At 35.0% G+C, this 21,865-nt stretch overlaps 1 protein-coding gene and 1 long non-coding RNA gene across 3 annotated transcripts; one reads left to right on the top strand and one right to left on the bottom strand.

Annotated features, from left to right (window-relative positions):
* Positions 1 to 9,447: 9,447 nt before the first annotated feature.
* LOC113000685 (uncharacterized) lies at positions 9,448 to 14,857 on the top strand. The gene is made up of 2 exons (XR_003265976.2): positions 9,448 to 9,911; positions 11,235 to 14,857. It is a non-coding gene; the product is annotated as an uncharacterized lncRNA (long non-coding RNA).
* Positions 14,679 to 21,439, bottom strand: LOC100799922 (protein TIME FOR COFFEE). 2 transcript variants are annotated; one of them, XM_006605985.4, is made up of 12 exons: positions 21,006 to 21,439; positions 20,484 to 20,900; positions 20,238 to 20,386; positions 19,869 to 20,145; positions 19,400 to 19,781; positions 19,207 to 19,267; positions 19,051 to 19,128; positions 18,704 to 18,974; positions 18,515 to 18,581; positions 18,339 to 18,408; positions 17,886 to 18,254; positions 14,679 to 17,774 (listed from the first exon to the last, which is right to left on the bottom strand). In XM_006605985.4, the coding sequence occupies exons 1-12, from the start codon at positions 21,100 to 21,102 to the stop codon at positions 15,351 to 15,353; spliced, it is 4,662 nt and encodes a 1,553-aa protein (XP_006606048.1). In that variant the 5' UTR covers positions 21,103 to 21,439; the 3' UTR covers positions 14,679 to 15,350. The 2 variants fall into 2 exon arrangements, with proteins under 2 accessions (XP_006606048.1, XP_006606049.1); XM_006605986.4 differs by having other exon boundaries at positions 18,339 to 18,405; positions 21,006 to 21,438.
* Positions 21,440 to 21,865: the final 426 nt, after the last annotated feature.

The following is a 21,865-nucleotide window of genomic DNA, read 5'->3' as shown; positions in this document are numbered from 1 at the left end:
TCGATACCCTTCTTTTCTTGATGGGTGTGGAATGTACCAAAGTGAAACGAAAAGGATATTAAAAAAGCTAATAAAGTTATATGAATAGAGTAACCACAAGCCAGCCCATCCAAAAAGTAGTGTACATATTAATACATGCATGGTCAATATGATAATGCAAAGAGATCCTTTAAGGAAAAAAAATACAAAGAGAAAACAAATTAGAAAATATATATAGGAAAGAGAAAAGTTTTCCAGGATAGGTTATTTGATTCTTCAAAAATATATTACTATTAATTGCTGTAAATTGAAGACAAGTCATGCATGCAATTGAAATACAAGGAAGTTGCCTTTTTTGTTGTACAATGACATGGTAGTTGTCTTGGTGTTCTACAATAAATATGCCTTGACAAGAGGTGTAAGACTTGTTTATTTGATGGACCACATGTCATCCTCTGGAACTCAATTTTTTTATTTTACAAAAAAAAAAAAGATAACTGGTATTGAAAAAAATAAATAAAGGACTTTAATGTTCAGATGTACCATCTTAATTAAGCTTGTAGAAAAGGCTATCAATTCAATTATCAGATGCACTTGTTTTATTTTTACAGATATTAAAGAATTATTCATTTTTCTGTTTATGAAAAATATATCTTTTATAGGAAACAATCTTATTTAAATTAAAATAACATTTATAATATGATAGGATTAATTTTAGGAGATTTTTAATTTTTTTCTTCTATTTTTAGAGAACTAAATAAAATTATTAAGAGATAAATTTAATATGTTTAATTCTTAACACAAGATTTCTGTCCAAAAATTAAGAGGATAAATAAATTTAAATATTTTAAACGTTGATAGGATTTTTTTTTACCCTAAAACAAATAAATTATAATGTAATTAAATTAAAATTAGAGAGTAAAGTATGCTGCAAAAATGAATTTTACTTTCATCATTTATTTTTCTCGAGACTCATCAGCATGACCAAGAGGTTTGATTTAAAAAACCTGCTTGTGTTTTTAGTCTATATTCATGTAGGTTCATTTGGTTTTAATCCGTAATGATTTCGTTTTTTAAAAAAATCCATTGGCAACTTTATTCATTTGTTAAGTCGGTGATAATGTGTGTTTACAAGATGATTGCCACCTGTCATTTTAATCAATTTTCTTCTCCCAAATCAGGGACGAATCCAGAAGGGGAGGCAATTTTCTTTTCTTTGCAATTATTTAAATATATAATTTCTAAGAAATAATTAATTAATAAATAATAATTATAAAAATATATATTCTATTTTTTTTTTCTGGGTTTGTCCTTAGTCTGGCACTTCTTCTACTGGGTTTGGACTTTTTATTAATAAAATCCTGTTTGGCCTTTAAAAAAATACATACTAATTTTACGCATAAAACTAAACTAAAACTAATTTTTATTTCAGTAATAAAAATAAGAAACAACATAATAAATATTTCAATCATTGAAATTTTTATTTCAAACGATAAAAAATTAAAAAAAAATGAGAAAACAAGTTTTTTTCTGTTGAAAAAGAAGAAAACAAGTTTAAGGTCATTTCATTTATATATATATATATATATATATATATATATATATATATATATATATATATATATATATATATATATATATATGTATATATATATATATAGGTCATTAACTTTTTTGTATAGACGAGTATTTTAAAAAAATACATATAATTATTTGTTTAGATTTTTTATCATATGACAAATCAACTTTATTGAATAAAAAGAATATACATGATTATTTGTTCAGATTTTTTTTGACATGAAAATCTAAAGTTGTCAACATTATTCTTACATTAATGTTTATAGTTATTATTTAACGATAGAGATTAAAATAAAAAAAAAATTAGAAGGACTATTTTTTTAAAAAATAAATTTTTATAAAGATTAAATTTTTATTTAAGTTTCTGAAATATTATAAAATTTCAGATAAATTATTATTTATTTCTTATTAATTATTTTTATCCATAAAAATTAAAAACAAATGTATTAAAAGATTTAAAATAACTCATATGATCTTCAACTAATTAAATTATAATCTTTAGTTACATTGTACTTTATGGTACAGATATTAATCAAAATTTGTAAATTAATCCTCTTCAAAAAATAGTTGTAAATTAATAAATTAATTTACACGTGCATTAGTCGGGTCACCTCATTAGTAAAAATATATCGCACAAATACTTACCAATAATTTCCAATAAAAGTCGTGGAACCAATCGAAAAGATTTAGTTTGTAATGATGTGATGGCATAGGTGTCAGGTTGTGGAAAGCTTTTTCGATTCGACCTTTTTTAGATATTTTTAGTATTAAATTTTTTAACATACTTTACAAATATATTTTTTATCATCAACGAAAATTTATCTTATTAAAAATTATAAAATTTGGTAACTGTCACTTTTTATATACTCTTCTCGTAATTTTATAATTTTTAATAAATTTTAATTACAAAATATCCTTTTCTAAGTAAAAAGTTTTGCCAATAATTTTTTTTATCTTCTATGTTTTATATTTATGGGTTTTTTTATTGTCGACTCAACAAAACAATAGGTATAATATACAAAATGACCCAGTAGGAATAATAAGGCTTTTTGGCTAAAATCCTAACTCTATAATACTCACTAAAAATAAATAAAAAAATAGACACTTTTTATCATTAAATATTTGTTAATTTTATTAGAAATATCAGTAGGAAAAATTTAAATCTGCAATCTTTTCTTCTCCCATAGCCATCCCTTTCCAACCTTATATATCCTAAAAAATGGATACTCTAACACATAAGATGTCGTAATCCTTGGCATTGATCCTTAATTTGAAATTCTTCACCTCCATAACTTTGGATTATGTAGTTAAGTTGCACACACAAAGGAGATCCAATTATTTATTCTTTTGATAACTTGAAAGATGATAAAGATATGGAGAAAAATAAAGGAGAAAGAAGAAATGAGGGTTGTTATAGTAAGAGTTTGGTTTTGTTTGGAGGAGAAAGGTGAGTATGGGAGATTTTTTTTTCTTTGATCATGTATGGGATTGTTGTCTTGTTGAATAGGTCTCAGCCCTAGGCTTAAAAAGATAGAGAGGGGAAAATTTATATTCACCTAGGCCTACAATTCACCACATGTAATTGTGTGTTAAATAACTATTCGTCCAAAAATTTAATTTAATTTACTCTTGTTTTTAACTAAATAAAAGCTTGAAATATTCCTCCCCTCCCCACAAAACTCACGGTCAAAAATATATTTATTACATTTTATTTTTGAAAAACATGATAAAATAAATAAATTAATAATTAATTGTGAAGAAAATATAAATATCATCAGTAATAGTAGCATTAATAATAATAATTCTTTATAAATAATATATATCCCACACACAAATTTGGAACATTATATGTGGCTTGGATCTGAAGGAACTCGGCACCTTAAATTCGGAAAATTTAGCCCAACAAGGTCGGAGGATAGCTATTAATCCAGGGCAATTGCTTAATACATCCTCCATTTTTGCTTGGTGCACCTCCAAAAATTTGAATATATCCTTTCTATCGTTCTTCTATCTCTCTCCCACCATATCCTCCTCGAAGCTTCACCAAGCCACAATCACTCGCACCCACGCAACCAAACACAGCATCATCACCAAATCTGTATGCCACGTGCGCACCACTTCACTCAGTCACCTCCGTGCAACCGCAAGCTAAACCTATCCATTGGCACACACCCACCAAATGCCATCACGGATTCTACAATCCGTAATGCATTTTGATGTATAAAATATCTAAAAGAAATTATACTTATGCATTTTATCAACTGTCATTGAAAACAAATTAAATGTTGATGGAAAACTTGTGAGTTGTGATTTAGAGCACTATGTTTGAGACAACTGAAATTCTAACATATCAACTGCTTTTTCGTAAAAATAAAAAAGCTTTTTTGTCCACTCCTTCCTTCCCATTTTTCTAAATTGCATTTCTGCCTACAAAGGAAAGAGTAATTCTTACTAGCTCACAAGATTTGTTGTGCATACCATACAAACTTTTAAACTTTTTTTTTTCAGAGTTTAGTATTTATGCATTATTGTCATTCAATTATTAATTACCTTTTAAATTATTATAAAATAAATATTTTAAAAATTAACAAATTTATTGTATATAATAAATTGTAATTAAATGACTATGTAACAAATTTTATATTATATATATATATATAAACTTTTAACTTTCATCTGGCGTTATGTGTCTCCTGAATATTAGGATGATTATTGTTTGTTAACAACAATAATATTGATGATGACGTCATGGTTTGTCGTGAAGTCCGCAAAGTTCTCCCAGTAAAAACTTTGTCTGTGTCCACTACATTGTGGACTATCGAACCATTATACAATATATTAATGTTCATTATGGTAATCATAATTAAAAACCCAGCCAATACTTAATAGTATAATTTAAATATTCATGCTATATAATTATTCGCCGCAGGTAAATCACAGATGGAAGCAATCCAAATCAGCAAAGCATATTGAAATTTGTGTCCACGTGATTCAGATCAGATTATGGCTTCATTGAGTCTATCATAATAATTAAAAACAGTAAACTAATGTTAACAATAGTCGTACACTTTGGTTTTATGAGTAATTTAAATTACTTGGTCCTTATAGAATTTAAGTATCAGTTGGTGGAGATTATTTGCACACGGAAAAAATATATTATCTTTATTCACTTGTAAGATTTTGATACCACGTGCACTTCTTGATGACTGTGTTCAATTGAGACATGACCAATTATTAAAGCAAACTCAATGCCTTCCATTAGTACATGATAACTGCTCCTATTATTTAAAATAATAATAAACACGTAGGCTACGCCATAGCCCATAGCTGTTCTTGGTTTCATAGTTTTGGGCCTTTGGGGCCGGGGCGTTGGGTGTGCACAATCTCTAAGGAGTGCATTTACTAGTGAAAAGTTTCACCAATATAATGTTATCCAATTTTATTTTATTTTTTAAAAATACTCATAAAATAAAAGACTTATAAATATCTACAAGGTTTAATTCAAGTGGCTAATAGTTTGGAAGAATTTGGTTCTTATGCAAATAGAACAAGACTTATGGATAGAGAAATTACCTCTTAACTGATATTTTACTTCTTGAGGTAATTAGTTCCAGAACTTCCTGCAATAGAACGAATACTCTTACATCAGTCCCAGATTATTATTTTTTTATAACTTTTAAATAACAGGCCTATGGGTGTTCAGGTCGTAAGTGCATTACGATTACAAGTTCACAACAACAACCACTGCTCCAGAAAAGTAAAAAATTACTATTATTGGAAGGATCCAAGATTTAATGTCTGCTCATAGGACTTATACAGAATAATGCATCCTTGAGGCATTAGTATAATATACAGGTATATCTTGTGAATAGGAAATTAGCCCGATAATAGGCTTATTATATATATATATATGATTTAAAATTCACCAAATTGGGGTGGCGGTCAAAGTTTAATATAATTTATGCTTTACAATGTCAATAAACCAAATTTAGGTATGCTCATATATAAAATAATGAGAAACTGTATCATATGACCCAACTCTTCAAAACATAGTACATAGCCAAGGCCCATGTAGCTGGATTGTGTTTGTAATTAATTTCATGCGAAAATACAATACGTGAACATTGCTCTTCATATTTTTTATCCGTGAAAATCAAAATAATATAAAAAATTTATAATAACTTACATACTTATTCACTGAATTAAATTCCTTTAACCATTGCTCTCCGTTTGATAAAATTTTGAGAGATGATGAATCCACCCTTTTATAATTTTACGAATCAACATGTCATCGCTAAATTTTTAAGGTATGGGCAGTTAAACGAAATATGGAATAGCTCACGTTATTATCACATTCCAATGCAAATATTCTAGATATCGGAATTAGGAGACAGACAATAATTATAATAACCGTGTGTCTAATTTTACTTTAGGAATTAACGTAATTTCATAAAATTATGTTAAATATAGATAAAAGATACGCATAAACTATAAATTGTTGCTTTAAATTGACGTGCGTTAGAGAGAATTTGAACGTGCAATAAATTATTACTACCTATAGTTAATAATTTTGAGAGAAAATAATTAAATAAAAAAATGAAAATAGAAATTTGTTGACAATTTTTACATTAAGTGTAGTATATGTAGTAAAATATCAACATTTATAAATATTATGGATATTTTTTCCAAAACGGAGCAAACATAATTACTGTGATATCCTCCGAGTCTCCGACGAAAAGTGTCACTTATATATATATATATATATATATATATATATATATATATATATATATATATATATATATATATATATACTCGGTGGCGCTAAAAACGACGACAATGTCACCGTGACCCACCACCGTAATCTACCGTCGGCACCTGCGCAAGTGCTGGGGACCACCATTCACTGGTGGGGCAGCGCATCATTCAATATTTGCCCCTCTGCTCTATTAATATTGGGCCATTGGCACTCTCTTTCAATAATTTTCAGGAAAGAGCTTTCGTATTTTATTTTTTTTAATATTGACATTTGTTAGTACTTATTAGAATTTAGTCCTATTAATTGATTCCGTTATCGATAATAGTAGAACAGAACATCAAATTGCTTAATGTTTACTAACAGATTTTTCAATTAACGTTTGGGTTATGGTATGGAATGAATAATGCAGATGAGGACACTTGTAAATGAGATCATGTGCGTGGAAGTTTATAGACAGAACTAACTGAGAGTGAGTAATGGGGGAGGGACCCAATACCCCGGATTTTGTGGTAACGTTTGTTGTCTGCACTCCAAACACAGTTTGAGTTTCACAAGGCAGGGAAATAAAACACCACTTGGGACACGGGTCCTACTACTTTGGGTCTTTGCAACCTTTTTTTTCATATGCTGCCTGCCAGGATGTTGCTTATTTTTGTATTGTACTATTTTGTGAGCCAGGCTGCTATACAAATCTCAACTATACTATAGATTTTCATTATACATAGTAATCATTTTTAAATCATTAATATGGTCATGGGAAAAGAAAAGTGAAATCAGAATTATTTTTAGTAAGACTCAGAGATAAATAATTTTAATTTTTTATTTATAAACTACATCAATAATTTTCGATTGCCCAGGGGGAGACTTGTTTAAGTATTGCGCTAATTTAAACTTGTAAAAACACTCATAAAGTTTTTATTTTTAAATAGGCAATAGTGGAGGATAATGTCTAGAGTTTAAATTTGAGAACTTTAATTAATCTGGAACAACACTACATCAGTTATTATTTGATGGTAAACAATGAAGAAATATTTAATTAATAAATAATTAGTTTATTAATATTTAGAGTTATGAAAAATTACTTAATTAGAAGTTATAATTAGTTGGATGTTTGGTAAAAAAATTACTTACAGGATTTTTTTCTGTCACAAAAATTATCAGTCCTTGATTATCAATCTTGATTATTAATTGGATGAAGTCGTCCTATTTTTTTTAAAAACAAATACATAATATAATTTAAAAAATCATAATGTGTCAAAAGAATATTATTTTCATTTTTTATACATCTTTTAATATTCTTAAAACACATAAATTATTTTTTACATAGGAAAGTGCCTATTAAAAATTTCTAAAAAAATGAATGAAAATCATGAAATGAAATTAGATAATGTATAAAAAACGAAAAAAGTAGGTATAAAGTAAAATAATTCAAACATATGTAGATAATTCAAAATAAGGAAGTATACCAATATACCATGTAAAGTTGGGCCCTTTGCCATTTTTTTTTTTTGAACGGCGGGCCCCTTGCCATATTAAAAAATTTATAAAACAACAACAACAATTCCACCAAGCAAAATTTTGGTATGATCATGTGAAGCCATTTTTTTAAATTTAAATAAAGATGTCAAGCCATTCTATGTAAAAGAAATCTATACTTTTAATAAACATTTGAAGTCAGATATAGTTAAATGACATGTTGTGGTTAGAAGTCATACACGTCAATCTCAACATCTGAAAATAAGTATAAAGATCTGTGTTCATCTCCGAGAATCTCCCTTATGCACAAAAAAGAGAAAAGTAAAGAAAAAAGAAAGAGAGAGAAAATCTACTGTTATTATCTTCGCATCTCATTCTAAATTACTTGTCGACCATGAGGTCTTCTTGAGTGAATCTTCAATCACAGCAACCAATAGGATCTTGCAAGAATTAAATTGCATTGAATAGAAAAACCATCAAAGCAACAGTTTTATATAAAAAAAAATGACTGAATTTAAAATAAAATAAAAAATAAAAGAGAAACATTCGCATATAATACCGGTTGAATAAATACTTTAACAACGATTATTGAGAAAGTTTGAGACCAACGTGATTTTTGGACAGTAAGAATTTTAAATAAAAAACTAATAAATACTTTAACACTAATCAAATATAAAATTTTGGAATCTTAATATGATTTAACAGGGAATTTTCTTTTTAATTATTATTTTTTTGTACAGAATAATTTTATAAATTGGTAATATATAAGCTTTTTTGGGTGAAAAATTTACTGTCAATGTTTGACGAGAAAATATATAAACTCTCTTTTTACCGGTTAGTAAATTAAACAATACAACTCATAACAGATACAAATACTTTATAACATAATTCACATATAACTTTGTCCTTAGACATGTAATCAAGAGTTGAATTACTGATTTATACATATGAATAAATATTCATCGAATGATATTAGACTATTAAATACATTTTACTATCTAGATAATTAATCTTTAACTTTCAGAGAAGGGTTACTCAAAATTTTTAAAAGAAAAGAAACACAACTCTTAACAACTCCTACAAAATCATTTAATAGCTAATTATTTTTTTATTTGTGCAATAATATAAATAGTAATTAATATTTAGAGTTTAATGGGTATGTAAAATTATTCTCTTAAATCTTTATTTGACAAAATAAAAGTTAAAGTTGCTAAATATAATATTGATATGAAATAACTTCGTTAAAAATATTGAATAATTTTTATTGGGATTGTAAGTCCACTATAAAATAAAACTTGTAATCATAATTTTTTTACGCGTGATTAATTTGATTAAAAGATGAAATGATGCAACCACAACAAAGATAGAAATTAAAAAAAAAAAAGAGAAAGAACAAACAAAAACTATAGAAAGATCATATCATTTAGAAAAATAAAAAAAATATGAATTTAAAAAGAGAAAATATAAAACTTTAAAGCATATTAAAGTGTATATAAATCATGAGCAAACAATGAATAAGACTTCAGCAAGTCAAATTCAAATTAAAATACTGTCTAAAACAGAGATAGTAAATTTCTCCGACAACATACACAAATATATATATATATATATATATATATATATTAAAAATAACATAATTTTCTTTACAAAATTTCGCAATTCAAATAAAAAATTATAAATAAAGAAGAGAAAGACGTGGAATGAATAATTATCTCTAGAGACATAAAATAAAACCTTTTTGTTTTTTGTTTTAATCTGTCACAATCGTGTTAAGTTATGGATATGGATGGAATTTTTGCCTTCTTCCATATATAAATACGGAGAGGAGAGATAGAGAGAGGTGAAAAGAAATGTTGCATCAAAAATCAAATCATGTGTGTGGCTCTCACACTCTACCCACCTGGGACCTGGCACGGAAGTGCTATGAAAGTTACAAAGTTCTTTTCTCTTTTCTTCTCTCTGGTGTGTAACTGTGTCTGGTGATGGTGGTGGAGAGGAACCCCATTTGCTGCTCCTACATCAAAGTGCAGATATTTATTTGGACCCTCTTTTGTATTTAATGGTTTCTGTTTTTGTGATAATGGGAGAGGAAGCACAGGAAAGGCACTTCAGATCAGAGGTATCCTTTTTTCTTTTAAAATTCTTTCCTGAGGTGAAGGGGTCAGGTACATTTTGGATTTGAAACAGTGACCAACAGTGAGTTGAATGAATCTGGTTCCAACTGGACCAGTCTTTTGGTACAGTTACAAAAACCACTGTCATGGGTTTGATCTTCAGACCCTAAGCCTCTCTCCAAGCATTAAAGACATCTATTTCAGCTAAGAAATCAAAATGTACGGTTGTACTTAAATCGGTTCATCTTTTTCATTTGGGGGGGTTGAATGTTGAAGTTTTCAACTTTGCATATCCAACTTTAGATATCCTCCGGAGACTGGAATGATTCTCCCTCTCTGCCACTCAGCTTCTGTCACTGACTGTTAGAAATATCTGTTTTCGGTTTCCCTTTTCTTGATGCCTGTTTCAGCGCAAGTTCCCATAGTCAAGTCCATTTGTTTTTAGTTATAAGGTTTGAAGACAAACATGTAAAATATTAGGAGTTGGAAAATTGCAATTTTGCTTTCTCTCTCTTTTATTTTTTTAATTTTTTTTGGGGTGCGGGGGTTATGCAAGAAATTGCATTGAAATTGATCATACTTCTCAACTTCAGTTGACCAATTGATTTACCAGATTCATTTACTCAATTTCTTTCAACAGTGGAAGCCAAGGGTTTTAGATAAGGGAAGAAGGGTCCCCCTAAGGTTAGTATTCTGTGTTGACCATTCTTTCTGGGGGCAAGTTGGGTGGAGAGAGAGAGAGATGGAAAGGGACTGAATTGGAAAAAGAAAAATAATTTGGTTGAATTCAAGATGATCTGTTGAGTATCTGCCCTCCATCTGTGGTCAACTACAATTTAGATATTATTGAATTGAAGACACTCACCAACACAATTTATGCCATACTATCAAATCTTGTCAAGAATCTGTTCTCAGTTACAATTATTATTATTTATTAAAAGCCAATATGGACCCAACTATTTTAATTAATTGAAGGGAGGATCCCACCACCATTTTCTACCCATTCCCCCTCCCGGTGGTTAATAATTCTTTTTCTTTTCTTTCTCAATTTGCTATTCAATGAATTTCTAAAGTCCAACCCACATGATTAGTTATTGTGACACTTTGTTAAGTACCCTCATATGAGTGAGATTTTCAGTGTCACACACACACAGTAACTGTAGAGCCTGCTTGTTCCACTTTCTCAAGTAATCAAAGGACAAGTATTTATCTAAAACACAAGTGAATTGCCCTCCCTTGTATATATATCCTTCTTTCCTTTTCAGACATTGTTGGCAAAGCTTTACCCCATTACTTTGTCCGCTTATACTATTTAATAACTTTTGAAGTTGCACCAGCGCCTAATGGAGACAATGCCTGCAACGTGGATTCACCTCTTTGCCTTAAATGCCATGGACCTTCCAATTAGGCCTCGCATCTTTATTATTTATGCTGTGGGGTAGCCCACATCTTAGCATGATCTTTCTTCATCCATTTAATATCTGCAATCTGGTTGCTTTGGTGCACATTATACATTTATTTTTATCTTTAACTTGAATGAATGAAAAGGGAAAAGAGAAAAACACTATTCTTCATTTTCATTGCTTTTACTTTTTCTTCACCATACGTCTATTCCTCCCCTAACTATAATGATGCATTCAATGACTGACTATAGGTATGGAACAAATGGAGACAAACATCTTACGTCACATAACAGTTACTTGTATAAGGAATAATAATTAGTTGATACCATTTTCTACTTAAAGGTATAACTATTGGGTATTTCCTCCGTTTCAAACTATTGTTGAAAGTTAACATATTAAGATATGCTCAATTATCTAAAATATTATCATATCTTGACTAAAATATCCTCCTTAATTTATTAATGACAGTTAAAAAAGAGAAGGAAAACTATCTATAAATTGGAAAGATAATAAGTGGAAAAGAGAAATGACAAAAGACAAATAGTAATTATTAAGTGAAGATTTGGTTGGCATTTTTTTTAATTGAAGTCTTGAATTTCTAAAACAAAAAGAAAGATATAAAACCAATAATAATTTTGAGACGGAGGGAATATTAACTAAATTCATGCCTTTGATAAGGTACTGTTTATTTCTTTTCTCTTTTTAGGTCAGCAATGAGCCACACACATCTCAATTCTCTATCTAGAAAAAATGTAATATAGTGACACTATTGATAAACTGATATTGTATTAGCTGACTAAGTTGCACTTTCATCCTATGTAATTCATCAATTAATGGGGAAGAATAATAGCTTTGCAATGTAATGCAAGTAACCGGGAAGATCCATAGTGGTTCCGAATTCAGTATCCTAACCTTGCCATGTAGTACAAATCACTATATATGCATCATCTGTTATTCTTTTTCCTTTTTTACCCCTATTTGTGTTACACGTGATTAATTAAATTGTCACCATTTTTTTTAACGAAGGTACCTAATAATGGAGAAGATATGTGTAAGTTATTTTGAAAATTATGTAAGCCACTAGATATGAAGGCATAAGGCATACAATCTTAAAGAACCACTAGATATAGAAATTAATTTCAGTTGAACTTCTAGAAAGCTTGAAATGAATACTTTTGAGAAAACGGATCAATTTTCCGTGGTAATAGTGACATATTGATGGACTATTATGGTTTACTGTTGCCTATCCTTTAGTGAAACTTATGTCTCAAGAAGGATTCAGATCATCATACAAGCACAAGTGACTACCCAACCGAAATTTAACAAAAGAAAAAATAGTAGATTCATGGAAATTATAAAAGTTATATGGGTCACTTTGTTATTATAGAGTTATGTGTTACTCTAAATAAATTTGAAGAAATTAGAAAGATCTATATAAAGTAATGGTAAGTATATCCAAAAGGAAAAATACTTGTGCTAGTAGTATGAGCAAATCAGAGCTTGAGAATAAAGAGTCAGTTCCGAGATATATAGGTTTCAAAATGTGAACAAGAAAGGAAAAAGTTGAAATGTAGCTTGACTCTTTTGTGATCACTGATCAAAGGGTCAGTTATACGGGCTATGATGCTCAACTAACATAAATAATGATTATAAAATAGAAAGGAAAAGACTTTTTGGGGCTGTTGAAGTGGGGTCAGGAAGGTGCGATAAGTCATAGTTTATTTTAGGTGTGGTGAGGTGAGAGCTTCAAGGCTTATCTTTCAGTGTTCACAAATTGGGAATGGAGTGGAGGGGCATGGGGGACTTGCTTATTCCATTAAATTGATTCCTTTCACGGGTCCCTCTGAAGAGGAAAAGGACACAAAATATTGTCTTTTTCGGTTTATCAAGAGGGAACCAAGTGAAGATCTGTATGCTTTATCTTTGGCCCCTCAAAAAAGAAACAGATAAGTGAATAAATAAATCACTGAATAAAGCTTTGTTTCAATCTGAAATTCCCATAATAATATGATTATATTTACGCATTCCACTTTTTTTTTTATTTATAAAAAAAATACTTTCCTGCCATTTCAGCACAGGAAGGAAGTAGATTCATTCCCTTTATGTTGATGGAAAAAGGGATATTTTATAAAGAAATCCACGTCACTCTCACTCCCTTGCCTCTCTCTATACATATCTAACTTTATCTTTTGCATTTGAACTGGTCCATATACCGGAACAAATTTAATCATGTTTCATAATTGTATATCAAAAGAACACCATAACCTTTTGACAAAGCCAATTCTCATAAAGAAAAAATATACATATAAAAATATACTTATGATACGTGTCTCTGTGTCTTTGTCTTTAACTTGAGTGACTAGGCCGAACAAGAACTTCTTTGACAAAATAGTATAGTTAATTCGTCTTACTGTGACACATCAACTTACAGTTTATAATCAAAATCAATTTACATATACATCTTAATTACATTTATGGATTAAAATTAATTTTCTTCAATTAAAAAAAAAAACCCTAAGGTAGGCTAGTTGAGGTAGAAGGGTAAAGGTCTAACACTATAGCTCTGTGGCAAAGAGAAGATTTGGAACATTGTTACTTTGAGAAATAAAAAGAAAATATAAAGGCATTGGATACACGTGTATCACGTAGAGACAAGAGCAAAGTTTTTCACATCGTCACAGGTGGGATGTCAGGACCCGCAATGTGTTGCTGCTTTAAGTTTGGTTCTAAACGCTGTGATTGCTTGAGTGGGCCAAGGTTCTGTCTCATGGTGGGGACCTCTACAAGGGCAAACATGGAAGGCAATTTGCTCCTATTACGAGGAAGGAAAAAGAGCCTACCCTACCAAGTACCACCAACACACACGCTATTTAATATGATTTTATAATGATACATATACTATTAGCTTAGGATAACAATCCATATATGATAATACCGAGAAGAGAATAGTTACACATCTGCTATAAATCCATCAGCCACGTGTGCGATGGTGACAGTGAAGAGCACACATCTCAGCAAAGGAAATTCAAACTTGTCTAACTCGGTGGAAGGAAGGAACTTTGAAGCCATCTTTTACCACATGATCCGCGGACCACGCCATCCTTGCGCAAAACCAACCATTAGTGATATGGAAAAATAATTCAGATCCTTTCTGATTTTTTATTTTTTTTTTATCTAAACCCCACTTTGTTTCTAGTCTTTACTCTGATTGAATTTCCACACTCCACACATGGAAGTCCCCATCTCTCAAAAAGCTATTGCTTTTTACACTCATTGCAATTTGTGTCACCGCCCACTCAAATTTTCACTAGAACTTGGGCAAAGAAAAACAAAACCAATGGGGCATCACGGCGACACCGGCAAGGGGTATGAGGGAAATCATCTTCTGATGTTTAAATTAAAAATAAAATAAAATTGAGGGTTACTATAATATATGATCAGGCAGACACGTACATACTTCATCCTTCTCCCACATAGACTTTGTCAAAAAGATGCTTACTGCTGCTCTAGTAGCCCTAGAAGACAAAATAAAATAACTAAAAAGAAAAGATGAGGAGAAAGAACATGTAGGTAAACTCCATTACATCCCCAAAAGAAGAAAAGATGGTTCTTTCCCTTCCTTTCCTCCATCTTTTTTTCCCCACCACATCCTTCTGAAAAAACCAATCGAATTTTGATTAGACTTCAGGATCAACCTTGTCAGATTTATAAACACCAGGGTACAAACAAATAACTAAACACAATTCAGGCACATCAATGTTCTTGGTCTGGTCGATTTCCCATCCAAAATTGAGGAATCCAAATCATCTCTATCTTCGTTGGCCGTGACCTACTCCAGTTTGCTTGCTTTTTCCACGTACGGCATCATCAACATAACAACATGCCCCACCCCCCCCCCCCCCCCCCCAAATCATTTGAGAGGGACCCCCCATCTTGCACTTCAAAATACCATGCCAATTAGCATGCTTCACTCAAGCTATACCTTTCTTCTTTGATAACCGCAAGCACAGGGGTGCAGCAAATAAAGTATATTATAACATTCTACTCACCCGCAGGTTGTTTCTGCTCCGCTGGCTTCACTTGAACTGAGGGCACAGAATGAACATGATAAGAAGCATAAGAAAAGCCAGTAGGAACAAACTGAGGGTGGCTCCCAGAGGGTTGCATTGCAGCAACCTGTGCCGGATGCAAAAGACCCTGCGTAGGTAAGGCACTGCTGCCTTTCACATTGTTCACGGCCGGGGAAGTGCCGGAAGAGCCTGGCCGCTGCATCTGCTCAGGGCCACGCCGCTGTTGATGTTGTTGGTGGTGGTGTTGATGTTGAAGGTAATAACCACTTGGAACTGTGGTGGTGGATGTGGAACTGTTGGATTGCGGATGCATGTAAGGATTAGAGAAGAAAAGCTGGGCCTGTGGTAATGCTTGCTTTGGTATTTGCTGCTGCTGCTTCTGTTGCTGCTGTGGCAGTTGGGATTTACTCCCAGTGCTGGAAGGGGGAGTTAGCTGAGGAACATTAAGTATTGACGGCACATTCCTGCTGCCAACAGGTGACGATTTGCGCGCCGGCACAGCAGAAGAGTTCTTGGCTTGCTGAGAGGATAAAGAAGAACTTTGGCTTATCTTATTGTTGGTTGTTGAGGCTGAAGTTGTCCTTGGGCTACCAGTATTTTTTGATATTGATGAAGTTGTTGGTGAGCCAACCATGACTGGGGGAGATGGGGACTGGGTGGAACTTGCAGGTTGAACTTGTGCTGCGGATGATTTTGGATTTGTTGCGAAAGATATTTGGGTGTGAGGTTGCTGGGAACGAGCCTGCTGCTGTGGGTGACTTTTGACCGATGAGGATGGTGTTGTTGAAGCCATGGATGGGGGCGACTGTGAAGTGGTTGTTGCCCTTAAAGAGTTCTTCCACTGAGAAGGTGACTGAGCAACGGTGTTACTGCTCTGTACAAGGTTTTGAGGGAATGCGGATACAGCACTGGGAAACTTATTAGCCATTGAAGATGTAGAAGGGAGGTTATCAGAGTAAACACTGCCATTGCTTGTTGATGGGGTCTTGTTGCGGGCCGCCGCGGCGGCTGCTGCAGCTGCAAATTGATTCTGCTTCTGATGCTGAAGAATTTGCTGCTGCTGATTTCGCTGCATTTGTTGCTGAGAACTGGCTGCATTAGTGCTGATGGCAGCAGGCATAACAGAAGCAGAAGCACGAGAAGAAGCAGAACCAAGGTTTAGATTACGGCCCGAGGTATCAATCACATTGTTGCCGCCCGATAACGACGCTAATGAGGGATCAGATACATCTGGCCTTCCGAATGCAATGGATTGCCCCATTGTTGCCGGAATTTTTCCAGCAGATATTGCTTTTCTATCTTCGTCTAGATTAGAAGGATTAACTACACTTTTCCCTTCCTCGGCGGCATGATAACTCTTCTTCAACTGAGCACTGGCAGCTTGTGCTGCCATTATATGATAGTTATGATTACTCTGCATGATTGAATGGTTGTTCTGTGCAATAGATGAGAGGTCAAGGCCAGAGGCGCCAGTAGCTCCATTCATGGATGCAAATGACATGGCAAATGCAGGAGCTGTTTCACCTCCAGCCTTTGGACCAGGGTGCTGCTGGGGTTGCTTCTTTTCACTGTGACTGCCATTGGAGCCTCCTGCACCAATTGAGGCAGGTGTCATCAGAGCAAAGTTTGGCGACTGCATAGGCATTGTGAAATTTTGGCCATAAATATTCATGGTGGCACGGGCGAGACGACTATCAGCAGTAGATGGACTGTCTTCACCACCCATCTCAGACTCAACCTGGCGAGCTGGATGAGAAGTGTGATGATTCTGCCTCTGCTGCGGTTGTTGCTGTTGCAACTGCAGTGGCTGTGATGGTGGGGTTTTGGTGACAGGAAAGCCTTGCAAACTTGCACCCCCATTGGATCCAGTAGCATTATTATTAGGCTTTTGTTGTTGATTTTGAGCATGCTGCTTCTGAGAAGAGGAGGATCCACTAGACATACTTGTATTTTGATGGCCCTGTTGATTCTGCTGCTGTGACTGAGCAGGAAGTTGCTGCTGCTGAATCTGTGAAGGATGCAGCATTTGAGAAGAATAGAAGGAGCCATTGAAGAATGGAAAAGCCTGGGCATGGGGGGTTCCACGGTAGCCAGGTGGACCACCAACATGTGCTGGTATTGGAAATGAGTAAGCATTATTCTGCAAAATGGCCAAGTACGGAGTTTCATTGCCAGGCATATTTGGATAGCTGAAGCTCATCGTTGGGGCAGCGGCAGCTGCAGCCGCTGCCACCGCCACAGTGCCTGTGCCAGAAGCATTCGACGGGGCTGAATTGGAGACACTGGAGGGTGCTCCATTACTAGAAACTGGCAAAGACTTCACAGATCTAGGCCGAACAGATGCCGCAGCAGCTGCTTGCTGCTGATTCAGCGGGAATATGAATGCAGGGCCATGCTGAAATTTGTGACAAAGCACAAATTAATTTTGGAAAAAAGCAAAACAGAAGAAGAAGACAAGAGAATTTATGGTTCCAGAAGAAGACAAACAAAAGAAAAAAGAACATACCAAGATATTACTAGGTGCTGCTCCTGGGGGTAAAGCTTGCTGAAGCAAAATTTGTTTTCTTGATGAATTATCCACAATGGCAGGCTGAGAGGCTTTGTCCTTCCCAATATGTCCTGGAAACATGGCAATACCATGCCCTTTGTCCTGAGAAGAGTTTGCAGCCCTGCCGGGAACATTCCCATGCAACTCTGTGGAGGGTACAACATTAAGATTGCTGGGCTTAGCCCCGTATAGTGATGCAGAACCTGCTGCTGCTGGCCAGAATGAATTCATCCTCGCAATTTGCTGGTGACACAATATATTGCGAGCAATGTAGCAGTGGGTTGCACACCTTTTCGGCCGAGGCTGGTTAAAAAGAAGATGGGGAGGCTGTAATTTAAGGGAGAAAGTGATTAATCAGGAATTCAATTCCACATTGTTTCAAAATCATAAGTTTAAAAAGGGGGAAAGTACCGGTATTGCTGCAGATGTCACAGGAGTCCCATCCATGGATACAACTCCTTGCAGAGGTGTCATATATCTGCTAATAATGAGATAAGAATAGGATCACATCAAATTTCTGCCAAAAAAAAACTTGTACAAATATCCGAAACAACACTGAACACACAATATTGGATCTCTTGCCGTACCCCATGGGAGGAAGCCCGCCAGGCCAGCTAGGAACAGACAATGGTAGAGGCAAAGAATTGGATTGAACTGAAAGAAGGAGAAGAGACAAACCCAGTAGGGCACTGAGATCAGAAAAAAAAAAAAAAAGTGGGAAGTGAAGAAAGACAGAAGAAGAATAACATTCATTGTTAGTTTCAAATTTTAAGTACCATTTTTCTCTGAGTTCGTTTGCTGCCTCTGAACGTTCTGATGTTGCTGCTTCTTGTTAACCATACTACCAACATTGCCACTAGTATCTACCCTATCAACTTTCTCCAAATCAAGCTGCAAGTCAATTCCTCTTTCTTTCTGCACAAAACTTGGTTTCTGCGAATCAGTTTCTTCCGCTTTTGCTTTCACTTTCTCCATTTCTATAACCATTGCTACTTCCTTGTTCATTCTGAGCACTTTCTCGTCCTCCTTCGTCATAGGCTTCACTTCCTGCAAAACCACAAACGCCTTAAATACTTGTTCTTGTATGAAAAGAATTCATAGCCACAACACATGGCCCACCTACCTTTTCTGCGTCAATCACCATATTATTATTATTCTCCACATCCCTTTCCGGAGAAGATCTCGATGGAGGAGGTGGCGCCTGAAAATCCAACATCGCACCGATAAAAAAAAAAAAACCCAGAATATCAGAGACAAGAAAGAAGAAAAGGATAAGCACCATCAGATCTATCTGGAACTTCTCTTCTCGCTGATTATCACTCTCGGATATTGAGTGATTCCTGGAGAACCAAATAAAAAAAAATCAAAAAAAGAAAGATCAGGATTCACATTCAGCGCGAACACTACAGAAAAAGCTAAATGATTAAAGAAGAAGCGAAAAAGAAAGAGTAATAAAAGTCGATGATGCTCACGCTTTAGTCGCTTTCACATCTTCACGGTCATCATCTGCTACTTGTCGCACAGGAGATTCCTTCTTGGGCAACTGAGGAGACACCACCACCTCACTCAACCCCACATCTTTCTGCTTCTCCGCTTCCTCCGTCGCCGCCGGCTTAAACTCGTTGTTCTCCGGCTTCACCGGCTCCGGCATAATTTGAACTGTCTGAGAATGCGCCAGATTCTCGGAAACAGACCCCACGTTGTTCTTATCCAAATTGGAAGAACAAGTCTCCATCTTTGAAGGCTGATCGCTCTCGGCCTTCGTCGTTGACGAAATGGGACTGCTCCGAACGATCAAACTCGCCGGATTCTCATCCTCGTGCTTTACCGGTCGCGGTCTTTTCCTCTTCGGAGCTGAAAAAGTTAACCACAAAATAAAAATAATTAAAACCCCCCCAAAAAAATATTATTAAATTTGACCTTTTTGAGAGAGTAACGCACCAACAGCGGACATGGGTGTGGCGGAAGAGCTTGAATTTTGTGGGTTTGAGATCGGTGACTTGGCATCGGTGGAAGATTTATTAGATTCTCGGGAATCGAACTTGGTGGAATCGTTGGCGATGATTTCTTGTTTCGACGGTCCTTGAGGTTGTCTCATCATGCCGTACAACACTTCCGCGATCTCTATTTCGATCTCGTCCTGCGCTGAAGACGACGGCTTGGACGACGACGACGTCGTCGTTTTGGGTGGTCGAAACTTGGCTCCGCCATTCTGCTTCTACACCCATCAAAACAACACTGTTAGCACACTTACATCATCAAAACCATCACAGCAAAGCGATATTCTGACACCCGGATTCCGAAACTCACTATCTTCTTCCTAACAGAGGCGTTCGACGACGAAGGCGAGGCCGGCGCAGCCGCCCTCACCGGGGAGGTCGACGGCTGTCGGTGATTTTGTTCCGCCACGATACCGCCACCGCTCGAAGCCCAGCATTCGTGCGACCTCTTCGTAGAGGCTGCAAAGAGAAACAGAGAGAGAAAAAAAAAGTTAGCGCATCGGAACACGGCGAGCGAATTCAGTGAGGTCTTGTGAATTGATGGTTTTCGATTTACCCGAGCGTGCTTTCCTAGGGACGGATACTCCGATCATCTCATCGGCGGCCTTCCACGTCGTCGGCGGCGTTGGTCTTAAAACTTTCGCCGGAGGGAAGCTCTTCCGATGATGCTGGTTGGAGAGCGAAGAGGGGTTCAGCGGAAGCATTCTCACTGAAGCGCTACCGCTGCCGCTGCCGCCGCCGCCACCGTCTTCATCGTCGTCGTCGTCCTCATCGTTGATACTCTCTTCAGAAGTGTCTTCTCCGCCATCTTCTCTGCTGCTATGCATCAACCTATCTCCTCTTCTCTTCTTGCTTCGACCCAATCGATCTCTCTCCCTTTCCCTCTCCCTTTCACGATCTCGATCCTTTTTCCCACTACCTCCTCGATCTCGCAACCTGGATGGTTCTTGCAGCTCCATGGCTCCATCTTCCTCTGCATAAGAAAACACACACACAAAACAAAACATCGTGAGAATCAAGAAAGAGGAAGGAAAAGAAGGGTAAGGTGCGTATTGAGATCTGGGAAAGAATTGGAAACCTGGTGAGTCTCTAAGACTGTTGTTAGTCCTGTGTCTTCGTCTGGTTAATCCATTTGCGGCCATAGTGCTTCTTCTGGCTTCTCTAATCCTGTCCATTCCACACCAAAATCCTATCTTTCCGCGGAATCAGCTACACCCTCTCATCAACAACCATAATCACATACACCCCATATTCGCAGACAGGGAAAAAGAGATTTTTTTCAACCCCAGAAATTTGATTGTGTCCACAAAAGATCCTCTTTTGCTGTTATCACAATTATCAGAGAGATCTTAGGGGGGCTGCTGTGCTATGCTTTGCTTTGCTTAGCTTATCTTTCTTTCCTTGTTCTTCTCTTCCTCACGCTGCTGCACCACTCTTGGCTTCTCTACTCTATCTATCTCTCTTTCCCCTTTTTGTGCTCCAATCTCATCTCCTTTCCGATATTTCACTCTCTGCCAAACCCACTCCAAAGACTCCTGGACGGTCATGATTCTCCACCGCGTCACCTGTTACAATCCTCACCCTTCTTCCCTCCCCACATCTAACGGACCTCGTTTCCTCATGACATCATGGCACCATCTCAACCGTCCATCTCACCACTCATGCGTAACACCTTTTAACCTTTTCAGCGCCTCACCTCCACGTCTCCACTTCCTTTCTTTGCCCTTACTCACTGCCAATACGGTATAATATCTTTTTTATATTTAATTATTCAATTAATGCATACAATTGAATTATGAATCTGGTATACTTTGATTTTTATTTTTTTTTCAGTTGCTTTATTATGGAAAATATTAATTAAAAACAAATAACAGGGACATATAGCGGTCACCGGGTATATCCGGTAGTCGGGACCTTGGTAAAAGCAAACATGAAGCT

The sequence above is a fragment of the Glycine max genome, chromosome 20, assembly GCF_000004515.6.
Source record: "Glycine max cultivar Williams 82 chromosome 20, Glycine_max_v4.0, whole genome shotgun sequence".
Taxonomy (NCBI): domain Eukaryota; kingdom Viridiplantae; phylum Streptophyta; class Magnoliopsida; order Fabales; family Fabaceae; genus Glycine; species Glycine max.
The sequence above is the reverse complement of the archived record's forward strand: the minus strand, read 5'-3'. Positions and strand labels throughout refer to the sequence as shown.

Bases quoted from the DNA above. Each gene is read 5' to 3' on its own strand.
- LOC100799922 (XM_006605985.4), bottom strand. From the start codon at position 21,102: ATGGACAGGATTAGAGAAGCCAGAAGAAGCACTATGGCCGCAAATGGA. The intron at 20,901-21,005 runs GTTTCCAATTCT...TTTCTTATGCAG, and splicing joins CAGTCTTAGAGACTCACCAG to AGGAAGATGGAGCCATGGAG. The intron at 18,409-18,514 runs GTACGGCAAGAG...TCTCATTATTAG, and splicing joins GGCGGGCTTCCTCCCATGGG to CAGATATATGACACCTCTGC.